Source organism: Zonotrichia leucophrys, chromosome 25 (assembly GCF_028769735.1).
Source record: "Zonotrichia leucophrys gambelii isolate GWCS_2022_RI chromosome 25, RI_Zleu_2.0, whole genome shotgun sequence".
Classification (NCBI taxonomy): Eukaryota; Metazoa; Chordata; class Aves; order Passeriformes; family Passerellidae; genus Zonotrichia; species Zonotrichia leucophrys.
Window position 1 is genome coordinate 825,038 of NC_088194.1, and position 12,389 is coordinate 837,426.

The 12,389-nt window shown below is 52.3% G+C and overlaps 1 protein-coding gene across 3 annotated transcripts; it reads right to left on the minus strand.

Annotated features, from left to right (window-relative positions):
* Nucleotides 1-245: 245 nt before the first annotated feature.
* Nucleotides 246-12,270, minus strand: LOC135457911 (death-associated protein kinase 2-like). Of its 3 annotated transcripts, XM_064732741.1 has the most exons (13): nt 11,418-12,270; nt 11,232-11,311; nt 7,070-7,173; nt 5,108-5,320; nt 3,993-4,131; nt 2,738-2,867; nt 2,593-2,641; nt 2,442-2,468; nt 2,183-2,335; nt 1,123-1,168; nt 925-1,014; nt 765-830; nt 246-520 (listed from the first exon to the last, which is right to left on the minus strand). In XM_064732741.1, the coding sequence occupies exons 4-13, from the start codon at nt 5,245-5,247 to the stop codon at nt 440-442; spliced, it is 921 nt and encodes a 306-aa protein (XP_064588811.1). In that variant the 5' UTR covers nt 5,248-5,320; nt 7,070-7,173; nt 11,232-11,311; nt 11,418-12,270; the 3' UTR covers nt 246-439. The 3 variants fall into 3 exon arrangements, with proteins under 3 accessions (XP_064588811.1, XP_064588809.1, XP_064588810.1); XM_064732739.1 differs by lacking the exons at nt 7,070-7,173; nt 11,418-12,270 and having other exon boundaries at nt 246-556; nt 11,232-11,314; XM_064732740.1 differs by lacking the exons at nt 2,442-2,468; nt 7,070-7,173; nt 11,418-12,270 and having other exon boundaries at nt 246-556; nt 11,232-11,314.
* Nucleotides 12,271-12,389: the final 119 nt, after the last annotated feature.

The window sequence follows — 12,389 nt, forward strand, 5'->3', positions numbered from 1 at the left end:
GAGGTTCCGAGTGGTTCTGGCAGGGCGGGGGGACACCGGGAAAGCAGCCAGAAACTCATGGAATAGCACAGAAGGGACAATTTAAGGGTCACTGTGCCTGGCAGGGTGAATCGGGGGTGCCAGGAGACTTTTGGGGTCCCCACAGAAGAGCAGCCCCGCAGTAAGAGAGGAAGATGCGGGCACTCAGCACCTGCCTGGCTGTGACGAGCAGCCCTCAAGGGGAAGGAGAAGCAGGACAAGAGGAGGAGGAGGAGGAGGTGGCATTTATTTTTCTCATTAGGACAAAGCAGGGAGGAGGGCAAAACCTAGGGGCAGGAGCGGGGTGCTGATGCCCCAGTGACCCCCCAAAACCACAGAACTGGAGCTGGCAGTGCCTCTGCCCCTTTGGATGGGGTGATGGGGGCACCCCAAGGCTCCTCCTGCCTTTTTTGGGGGGAGCTCAGGAGCAGCTGCTTCTCCTCCGGCGCAGCAGAGCGGTCTGGGGGCTCCTCTCCTCCTCGGGGTCGCTCTCACAGCGGCGCTGGGGGCACAGGGGGGCTGCAGGGCACGGCCAGGGCTTCCCCCCAAGGAGAGGGCACCCCTCAGTGCACAGCCCCCCACCCTGCACCATGCCCCCATCACACTGCCCCAGCAATGGGAGGGATGCCCAAAACAGGGGGTCTGCAGCACAGGGGGCATTGCCATAGAGAGAAATGGAGGGAGACCCCCCCCAAATCCTTTCTCCCCCCTCCCCAGCCCTTACCGGGTGGGATCTGGGGGCTCACCAGCTCCTCATCCTCCCTCCCCAGGCGGCACAGGCGGTTGCAGGCGGACACGGTGTTGTAGGAGAGCTATGGGGGGACACAGAGGGAGGGGTCTGAGGTGGGGGTCCCTGCCCAGATCTGGGGGGCTCCTCAGGCATGCTGGGACCCCACAAACGGGCACCTTCCACTTCCTGCGGGCGTTGAACTTGCGGAAGTTTCTCATGTTGATGGAGGAACGGCTGCGGCTCAGCGCCTGCTTCCTGCTCAGGGGCTGCGGGGACAAGGACGTGGCACTGCCACTGTCACTGTCACTGTCCCCGTGTGCCCACCCCACTGCCAGGGTGTCACCGTGCCCCCCACCCCTGCCCGTGCCGCTCACCTTGATCCAGGGGTGCACCAGGCACTCGGCTGCGCTCATGCGGCGCCTGCGGAACACAGGGAGGGGTTGGGGGTCCTGGCCCCACTGGTCCAATGTGGGGATGGGAAGGGGTCAGGGGCAGTGTTAAGGTCAGGATTAGGGTTGGAGTTAAGGTTAGGGTTAGGGTCAGGATAAGGCTTAGGGTTAGGGCGAGGGTTAGGGTCAGGGTTGGGGTTAGGGTTAGGGTTTAGGGTTAGTGGTTAGGGTTAGGGTTAGGTTTTGTTTTAGGGTCAGGGTTAGGTTTAGGGTCAGAGTTAGGGTCAGGGTTAGGGTCAGGTTTTGGGTCAAATGTAGGGTTAGGGTTAGGATCAGGGTTAGGTTCAGAGTTAGGGTCATGGTTAGGGTTAGGGTTAGGTTTTGTTTTAGCGTCAGGATTAGGGTTAGGTTTTGCTTTAGGGTCAGGGTTAGGGTTAGTGTCAGAGTTAGGGTCAGGGTTAGGGTCAGGTTTTGGGTCAAACGTAGGGTTAGAGTTAGGATCAGGGTCAGGTTCAGAGTTAGGGTCAGGGTCAGGGTCAGGATCAGGGTCAGGGTCAGGGTTAGGGTCAGAGTCAGGGTCATGTTTAGGGTCAAGCGTAGGGTCAGGGTTAGGGTTAGGGTTAGAGTTAAGGCTAGGCTCAGGGGTAGGCTCAGCATCAGGATTTTGCTAGTGGGGATGGAGAAGGGAACAAGATGGAGGTGGAGATGGTGGGGATGGAGATGGGTATGAGAGTGAGATGGAAAATAGAGATGGGAAGGAGATAAGGATGGCTTGGGAATGCAGATGATGGGATGGGATGGGATGGGATGGGATGGGAATGGGGATGGCCATAGGGATGGGCATAGCCATAGAAATGGGATGGAGATGGAAAGAGAGATAGGGACGATGGAGGTGGGGATGGGGATGAAGGTGAGACCAGAATGGGATGGAGATGGGCATAGAAACGATGAAGATGGGGATGGAGATTTTGGAGGTGGGGATAACAGAGGTGTAGGTGGGGGCAGAGATGGGAAGGAGATGGAAGGGATGGGGCTGGGGCCTCACTGTGGCTCCTTCAGCAGCAGCTGGCGGATGAAATCCTTGGCCAGCTCGGAGGTCTGGCTGAAGCAGCGCTCCTCAAACTCGTAGGCACCCGCCACAACGTTGGACAGCGTCTCAGCATCCGTCTCACCCTGGAAGGGGGACAGGCCACTGAGCCTGTGGGGACACAACAGAGCCACTGAGTGCCAGGACAGCACCAGCACCCACAGCGTCCCTGTGCCTCAGTTTCCCCCAGCCACAGAGAGCGTTGCCCCATACTCACAGAATGTAGGTGATGACTCCGATGCTCCTGAAATGCAGGGGTGGGGGTCAGCTGCTGCCCTCCCTGGGCCCCCCCATGCCCTGTGGCACCCAGGGGGGGCTCTCCCCACCCACCAGCTCAGCCTGTTGCCCCCCAAGGTTCTAATCCTCACCACATGTCGGTCGCAGGGCTCAGTGGTTCATAATTGATCACTTCAGGAGCTGGGGGCAAACAGAGCCAGGGTGGGACATCAGGGGGACAGGAGCAGGCCTGGGTGGGTGGGTGCAGGGACCCCCAGGGATGTGCCAGCCCCCTACCAATGTACTGGGGGGTCCCACAGAGGCTCCTGTAGGTGATGCCATCCTGCAGCTGCTGGGCCAGCCCGAAGTCGATGATCTTGATCCGGGGCTTGGGGACATCCTTGTCCTGCAGCATGATGTTCTCGGGCTGTGGGAACAGGGCCGGGCACAGCGGGGTGACCCAGAGGTTCCAGGGAGTGAGGATGGGGGGTCCCCACGTGTGGGAATCCACAAAATCAGAGGGTTTGGGGAAAGCTGCAAAAGGCAGGCCTCAGATACAGCAGAACTGTGATTGGAGCTAAGCAGCAGCCATGGGATAGGTCAGCAGGAAAATTATTTAAACTGTAGAAAAGCAAGGACAAATAGAACAATGGTATTAATGTGTGTCTAGAATAACTCTCTAAGCTACAGAAAAGTTTATCTAGCAAGATATTAAGGAGGTTAAAGCTTAATAATGGAGCTCTGTGTGTTGTGTTTTAAGGCTTACAAGCAGGTGTTATATTTTAAATAAGCAAGCATTGTTTTAACCAAAGATACCTGTGCTTATAGTGGTTGGATGGAACTGCTGTCAATATAGAATATATACTATACAGATATAAATACTGTCAATGTGCTTTTGCTTTGTGTGATTGGTCAAAAAAATTTGTAAACTAAGTTGTAACATTGAGTTCTTGGTCTGCTGATGGGGATGTGAGCTGCTGGCATCTTCCCGTTGTTATAACCATGTAATGAGACTGACGCTGGAAAATAAAACAGCTCAAGGCACTTTCCACAGCAGTCCTGTCCTGTCCATGATTTGTACATAGATTTGTCAGCAGAAAAATTATCTAAGAAGTATAAATTGAGGGCAAATAAAACAACGGTCTGTGTATTAACATTGTCTAGAATAACTCCTTAAGCTGTAGAAAAGTATATTTAGTGAGATATTAGGAAGTTTTAAGCTTAATAATGGAGCTCTGTGCGTTGTGTTTTAAGGCTCACAAGCAGGTATTGTATTTGAAATAAGCAGGCATTGTTTTAACCAAAGGTATGTGTGGTTATAGTGATTAGATAGAACTACTGTCAATGTGCTTTTGCTTTGTGGGATTGGTCAAGAAGCTTATAAAGTGAGTTGTAACATTAAGTTCTTTGTCTGCTGCCTGGGATGTGAGCTGCTGGCAGCTTCCCATTGTCATAACTGATGCTGGAAAATAAAACAGCTCAAGGCACGTTCCACAGCAGCCCCATCTCGTTTGTGGTCTGTAAATAATCCCCCCTTGCCAGCCATACCCACCTTGAGGTCGAAGTGAGCGATGAGGCGAGCGTGCAGGTATTCCACCCCGCTCAGGATCTGCACCAGGAACTCGATGGCCTCCTCCTCCGACAGCATCTCCTTCTCAGCAATGAAGTCAAAGAGCTCCCCACCCCTGATCCTGTTATAGGTAAAAGTTATGTTAAATTAGGGTGTAGTTCAATTATATTGTATTAGTTATGTCATGTTAATTGTATTATGTTAAGAGTGGGGATTATTAGAATGTGCTAGGAGAAGGGTCCAGGGTTTGGTGGCAGGGCAAGGCGAGGTTGAAGAGGGATTGGATGGAAGATCTGAGCAATCATTCGAAGCCCTGCAGAAACAGTTGGTCCAGAATAAACGGCATTAAATACCAATGAGAAGCCTGGAAATGGACCAATCACCATGCAGATCCAAAATGGACAAATCCTGGACTCAAAGGGGGCTATAAATGGGGGGAGTTTGGTTGGGTCAGGGTTCTTTTTGGAAACTTGTTTTGTGGGGACAACCCAGCGCACTTGGGGATAGCACACTGTTCTGTTTTTGGCTGTTTGGGTGCTCAGGCTTATCCTGGGTACTCCATTCTGTTGCCGGGCTTGCAGAGGGGAAGAGATAGACAAGAATCTTGACTCCATGATCAGAAGGCTGGATTTATTAATTTATGATATATGTTACAGTATGACTATGCTAATAGGAATAGAGAGAAAAGTCTCAGAAGCTTGCTATGCTAAGAATAGAAAAGGAATGAATAAACAAAGGGGCTCTCTCTAATTCTGTCCCAGAGAGAGCTCAGCCTTTGATTGGCCCTTAATTGTAAACATGCAACATGGGCCAATCACAGGTGCACCTGTTGCATTCTACAGCAGCAGATAACCATTGTTTACATTCCCCTTCTGGGGCCTCAGCTTCCCAGAAGGGGGAAAAATCCTAAAGAAAGGATTTTTCACAAAAGATGTCTGTGACACCGTTCCTTGCAGCCATTTTAATAAACGAGAACCTCTTTCTCCAGAGAAAGTTTGGCCTCGTTCATATTCATAACAATCCTGGGGACAGGGGAGCTCGGCCACCTCCAACACGTGCCACAAAAAGGGGGTCCCACCCTCCGGCACCCCACTCACAGCTCCAGGACGAGCACCACCTCTGCCGGGCTGCTGAAGAGCTCGTGGAGCCGCAGGATGTTGGGGTGCTGGAGCTGCCGGAGGATGGAGACCTCCCGCTGCACCTGAGCCCGCTCCAGCCCCGGCCGGCCCCGCCGCATCCTCAGGAATTTGGCGGCGTAGAAGGAGCCGGTGCTGCGCTCCCGGCACAGCCTCACCACGCCGAAGTGGCCGCTGCGGAGAGAGCGAGGCTGGGGCACGGCTGGGCTGGCACCGGGCAGGGGGAGAACCCAGAAATTCGGGTATCCCTGGGGTACCATGGAGCTGTGCCCCAGTGAACCTGCCTGGATCCTGCCCTGTGTTCACCTGCCCAGACCCCACTCACCTGCCTGCAACCTGCTCACCTGCCTGGATTCCACTCACGTGCCCAGATCCCACTCACCTGCCTGAATCTCATTCACCCTCCCAGATCCCACTCACCTGCCTGGGTCCCCACCTGCCCTGTGTTCACCTGCCTGCAACCTGCTCATCTGCCCAGATCCCACTCTGGGCTGTCCCACCTGCCCAGATCCCCCTCACCTGCCTGGATCCCTGCCTGCCCTGTGTTCACCTGCCTGTGACCTGCTCACCTGCCTGGATTCCTGCTCACCTGTGGTAGATCCCACTCACCTGCCCGGATCCCAGTCACCTGTGGTGGGTCCTGCTCACCTGCCCAGATCCCACTGAACCTGCCTGGATCCCACTCACTTGCCTGGATCCCCACCTGCCCTGTGTTCACCTGCCTGTGACCTGCTCACCTGCCTGGATTCCTGCTCACCTGTGGTAGATCCCACTTACCTGCCCAGATCCCACTCACCTGCCTGGATTCCTACTTGCCCTGTGTTTCTGCCTGCAACCTGCTCACCTGTGGTGGGTCCTGTTCACCTGCCCAGATCCCACTGAACCTACCTGGATACCCCTCATGTGCCTGGATTCCTGCTCACCTTCCCAGATCTCTCTCACCTGCCTGGATCCCCACCTGCCCTGTGTTCACCTGTGACCTGCTCACCTGTGGTGGGTTCTGTTCACCTGCCTGGATCCCATTTACCCTCCCAGATCCCACTCACCTGCCTGGATTCCCCTCACCTGTTTGGATCCCACTCACCTGCTCAGATCCCCCTCACTGCCCAAATTCCTGCTCACCTGCCCAGATCCCCCTCACCTGCCTGGATTTCTGCCTGCCCTGTGTTCACCTGCCTGCAACCTGCTCACCTGAGGTGGATTCTGTTCACCTGCCCAGATCCCACTCACCTGCCCAAATTCCTGCTCATCTGTGGTAGATCCTGCTCACCTGCCCAGATCATGTTCACCTATCTGGATCCCACTCACCTGCCTTGATCCCTGCCTGCCCTGTGTTCACCTGCCTGCAACCTGCTTACCTGCCTGGATTCCTGCTCACCTGCCTGCAACCTTCTCACCTGCCTAGATCCAACTCACCTGCCTGGATCCAGATCCCCCTCACCTGCCCAGATCCCACTCACCTGCCTGGATCCCTGCTCACCTGCCCAGATACCCATCTACCCTGTGTTCACCTGTGACCTGCTCTCCTGTGGTGGGTTCTGTTCACCTGCCTGGATCCCATTTACCCTCCCAGATCCCACTCACCTGCCTGGATTCCTGCTTACCTGCCCAGATCCCACTCACCTGCCTGTGACCTGCTTGCCTGGGGTGGGTCCTTCTCACCTGCTCAGATCCAGATCCCACTCACCTGCCTGAATCCCCCTCACCTGTTTGGATCCCCCTCACCTGTTTGGACCCACATCCCCCTCACCTTCCCATATCCCTGCTCACTTACCCAAATCCCACTCACCTGTTGTGGTTCCCCCTCACCTTCCCAGATGCCCTCACCTGCTCAAATTCCTGCTCACTTACCCAAATCCCACTCACCTGCCCAGACCCCCCTCACCTGTTTGGACCCCCCTCACCTGCCCGTACCCCCCTCACCTGCCCAGCCTCTCCAGCAGCTCATACGTCTCCTCCACGCTGCCCGGGCTGGTGGTCCCTGCCAGGCCCTGGCTCTCCTCATCCTCCCTGGGCTCAGCCACGTCCTGTGGGGCAGCAGCAGCAGCACCTGGGCAGGGGCTGAGCCACACCTGGGGGTGCAGGGACCACCCCAGAACCCCCCAGGATGCTCCAAGGGAATTCCCAGTGCTTCATCTGAGATCAGGCCCTGCCCAGGGACCCCCAGAACCACCCAGGATCCCCCCAGAACCCCCCAAAAGGAACTCCCAGCGCTGTGTCACAGCTCAGCCCCTGCCCAGCTCTCCCAGTTTACACCGAATTTTCCAGCAGGTGGAAATTTGGAGACTTTGAGCCCTTGGGAAGGACCTGCAGGAGCTGCTCGGGGGGGTTTGGAAATGGGGCAGGAGCAGGGATGGGGGGGGTCACAGCAGCCTCCCCCTCCCTCAGTGTGCAAGGGGTGCAAAATGCAGAGAAAACACAAAGTTTGGGTTGTTTGTTTTTTTTTTTAAACAGATTAATAGGAGATGAAAGCACCGTGAGCTCAGCCACCCCCAGCCCCCTGGCAGAACCCCCCATACCAAGGGAAGTTTTGGCAAGTTTTGGGAAGGGAAGGGAAGTTTTGGGAAGGGAAGTTTTGGGAAGTTTTGGGAAGTTTTGGGAAGGGAAGGGAAGGGAAGGGAAGGGAAGGGAAGGGAAGGGAAGGGAAGGGAAGGGAAGGGAAGGGAAGGGAAGGGAAGGGAAGGGAAGGGAAGGGAAGGGAAGGGAAGGGAAGGGAAGGGAAGGGAAGGGAAGGGAAGGGAAGGGAAGGGAAGGGAAGGGAAGGGAAGGGAAGGGAAGGGAAGGAAGGGAAGGGAAGGGAAGGGAAGGGAAGGGAAGGGGCACAAGGGGCCCCATTCCCATCTCCTGCTCCTCTGGAAGAAGCAGGGAGAGCCTGAGGAGGGAGGAATGGTGGAAGATGTTGCTAAGGTTTTGCTTTTCATTATCCTGCTCTGATTTGATTAGTAATAAACACAATTAATTTCCCCAAGTCGAGTCTAGTTTGCCCATGACGTTGAGAGGAGTGAGGGATTTGTCTTTACAGACGAGCTGGGAGATAAAACCAGCACTGAGAGATAAAAGAAAGGATTCCGCTGTTTGACGAATGGAAAAAGAGATTTGATTTTAAAAATAAACTTTAGAGATTTGATCTTAAAAATAGACTTTGCTGATAAATGAAATTGGATATTGAAAGATGAAAGAAACAATGGGGAAAACCCCTAAATTCCATAAAAATTAAAAATTAAAAGGGAAGGTTATACATTAGAGGGGAATCTTTGGTATAAGGAAGGCTGTGCCTCTCAAGTACCTCAGAAATGGGGAAAGGGAGAGGGAAATTGGGACAAAAAGGAGGCTGGGTCCTCCAAAAAATTGGAGAGACCCCAGGGGAATGCCCCATGGCCTCTCCCTTTATTCAAACAAAGTAAAAGGGCTCCTCTGTCTCATTTTTGAACATAAACCTCTGATGTCTGTGGATTAATTTTCCTGACACCATTAATGGGTGAGCAACCCCTCCCTGCCATTATCCCCACCCAGGAGCCCAAAAATTGATGTAAAAATAAAGTACACAGGCATTAAGTAAAAAAAAAAAAAAAAGAAAAAGAAAAATCATAAACTTATAATCATAAATAATTAAGAAAAACCATAAACTTATGTTTCTATAGTAACAAGTAAGAATATAATTTAAGTAAGAAACGGTATTGATAAGATGGTGAAGAGTCTACAGTGTAGTAATGTGATTATATGAAGTTAAAAGTTGATGTAAAAATTAAATTAAAAGTTAAAAATGGGTATTAAAATAAAGTGCACAGACATTAAGTAGAAAAATAATAAATTTATGTTTTTATAGTTATAAGTAAGAATATCATTTAAGTAAGAAACTGTATTGATAAGATCGTGAAGAGCCTACAGTATAGCAATGTGATTATATAGAGTTAAAAGTTGATGTAAATTAAATTAAAAGTTAAAAATTGATGTAAAAATAAACAGACATTAAATAGAAAAATAATAAATTTATGTTTTTATCGTTGTAAGTAAGAATATCATTTAAGGAAGAAACTGTATTGATAAGATGGTGAAGAGTCTACAGCATAGTAATGTGATTATATAGAATTAAAAGTTTAAAAGTTATAACAAAGCATATGTGTATACATGCAGCAGCAGCCCATTAACTAAAAATAACCACAGTGCAGTAAAAGTGAATAAAGGGGATAAGTTAGAAAAGCAAAATAAACCTTGTAGCAAATGGGCATTAAATTAGAAAGTTTTATATTGTCATGTAACAAGGAATTTGTGGCTACTTCGTGCTATGGCCAAATGCTTACTGCTCTAAAATCCCACAGCCTCTAACACTAATATTTATCCAAGCAATAATATAGATATTATTGAATAATAGCAATTACATATCTATAATTTTGTATATAAATACATATAATAAATAAATATTATTTATATAATAAATATTATATCTAAATGTAAATATGTTGTTATGTATAATATAATATTATTTTTATATAATAAATATTACTTTTATATATATAAAGGACAGTCAGTGGCCCCTAAACCCTAAAGGACAGTCCCCAAACCCTAAAGGACATTCCCCAAACCCTAAAGGACAGTCCCCAAGCCCTAAGGGACATTCCCCAAACCCTAAGGGACAGTCCCCAAACCCTAAAGGACATTCCCCAAACCCTAAGGGACATTCCTCAAACCCTAAAGGACAATCCCAAATTCTAAAGGACAGTAGGACGTCCCCAAACCCTAAGGGACAGTCCTCAAACCCTAAAGGACAGTTGGAGGTTCCCAAACCCTAAGGGACAGTCCCCAAATTCTAAAGGACAGTAGAACATCCCCAAGCCCGAAAGGACAGTCAGTGACCCCCAAAGGACAATCCCCAAATCCTAAGGGACAGTCAGAGGACCCCAAACCCTAAGGGACAGTCCTCAAACCCTAAAGGACAGTTCCCAAACCTAAAGAACAGTCCCCAAACCCTAAAGGACAATCGGTGGACCCCAAACCCCAAAGAACAGTCCCCAAACCCTAAGGGACAGTCCCCAAACCCTAAAGGACAGTCCCCAAACCCTAAAGGACAGTCCCCAAACCCTAAGGGACAGTCCTCAAACCCTAAAGGACAGTCCCCAAACCCCAAAGGACAATCGGTGGCCCCCCAAACCCCAAAGGACAGTCCCCAAATCCTAAGGGACAGTCAGAGGTCCCCAAACCCTTAAGGACAGTCCCCAAGCCCTAAGGGACAGCCCCCAAACCCCAAAGGACAGTCCCCAAACCCTAAGGGACAGTCCCCAAACCCTAAGGGACAGTCCCCAAATTCTAAAGGACAGTAGAACGTCCCCAAACCCTTAAGGACAGTCCCCAAGCCCTAAGGGACAGCCCCCAAACCCTAAAGGACAGTCCCCAAACCCTAAAGGACAGTCCCCAAACCCCAAAGAACAGTCCCCAAACCCTAAAGAACAGCCTCCAAACCCTAAGGGACAATCAATGTCCCCCAAAACCCAGCTGTGCCCCCCTTATCCTCCCCGAGCCTTCCTCCACATCCACCAGCGCCTCTTCCTCACTGCCTGTCCCCTGTCCCCTATCCCCTGGGTGGGTTCTGCTGGCCTGGCACGGCCCTGGCACGGCCCTGGCACGGCCCTGGCACGGCACGGAGCTGCCCCATCCCGGGCGGGTCCATGCCCGGGGGCGGCTGCAGCTGCAGCTGACCAACACCCCTGGCCACATGCTGTGTCTGTGGGCGGACAGCGCGTCCGTTTGTCCCCCGGGGATGGACACAAGGCCCGGGGACACATTGCCCCGAGCCTTGTCAGGCACGCCCTGGCATTGTGCTGCTTTTGAAAGGAGGGAAACTGAGGCACGGGTGGGCACAGCCCGTTGAGCTCCTGTAGAGGAGGGGAAGAGTGTCCTGTCCTGTCCTGTCCTGTCCTGTCCTGTCCCCCCGTGTCCTGCTGCCACTCACCAGCAAAACCCAAAAATGAGCTCCCAGCTCAGCATCCAACTGCCAAATAGCCCCATTGGACCCCAAAAAGACCCGTTGAACCCCAACCTCCCCCAGCCCCCCAAACCGGGTGTGTCATGGGGAGCTGGGACCACTCACCTCCAGCTCCAGCCTTCCTCCAGCAGCCCTGGCAGTGCCAGGCTCTTCCTCAGTGCCAGGACCTTCCTCAGCACCAGGATCTTCCTCAGTGCAGGATCTTCCTCAGTGCAGGACCTTCCTCAGCACCAGGACCTTCCTCAGTACCAGAACCTTCCTCAGCACCAGAACCTTCCTCAGTACCAGGACCTTCCTCAGCACCAGGATCTTCCTCAGCACCAGGATCTTCCTCAGCACCAGGACCTTCCTCAGTACCAGGATTTCCTCAGTACCAGGATCTTCCTCAGCACCAGGATCTTTCTCAGTGACAGGATCTTCCTCAGCACCAGGAATTCCTCAGCACCAGAATCTTCCTCAGTACCAGGATTTCCTCAGTGCCAGGACCTTTCTCAGTGCAGGATCTTCCCCAGCACCAGGACCTTACTCAGTACCAGAACCTTCCTCAGCACCAGAATCTTCCTCAGTACCAGGATTTCCTCAGCACCAGGACTTTCCTCAGTGCAGGACCTTCCTCAGTACCAGGACCTTCCTCAGCACCAGGATCTTCCTCAGTACCAGGACTTTCCTCAGCACCAGGACCTTCCTCAGTACCAGGACTTTCCTCAGCGCCAGGACCTTACTCAGTATCAGAACCTTCCTCAGCACCAGAATCTTCCTCAGTACCAGGATTTCCTCAGTGCCAGGACCTTTCTCAGTGCAGGACCTTCGTCAGCACCAGGACCTTACTCAGTACCAGAACCTTCCTCAGCACCAGGATTTCCTCAGTACCAGAACCTTCCTCAGCACCAGGATCTTCCTCAGAGCCGCTGCATTCCCGGGAGCTGCGCCAGGCTCCGGCCACAGCAGCTCAGGACAAGGAGATCTCTTTGCGTTCCTCTTGAAAACACCCCCCAGCTGCGCAGAGCAGCCAGAAAAAGCCTTTTAGGAATAATTCCTGGTGGTTCCAGCCTCAGATCCCTGAGGAACAGCCGGGACCAGGCGGGATGAGCCGCTGTCCCCTCTCACGCCGCGCTTTCGCCGTTCCGGTGAGCATCGCAAACAGGAAGCCACAGAAACGTGGGAGGCCCTGAAGGTTTTGGGGAGGTGATAAACACGAGAGCAAGCTCGCGGACTGAAGTGATTTCAGAGTTTATTATAAAAAAGAAAAGGCCTAAATCAACG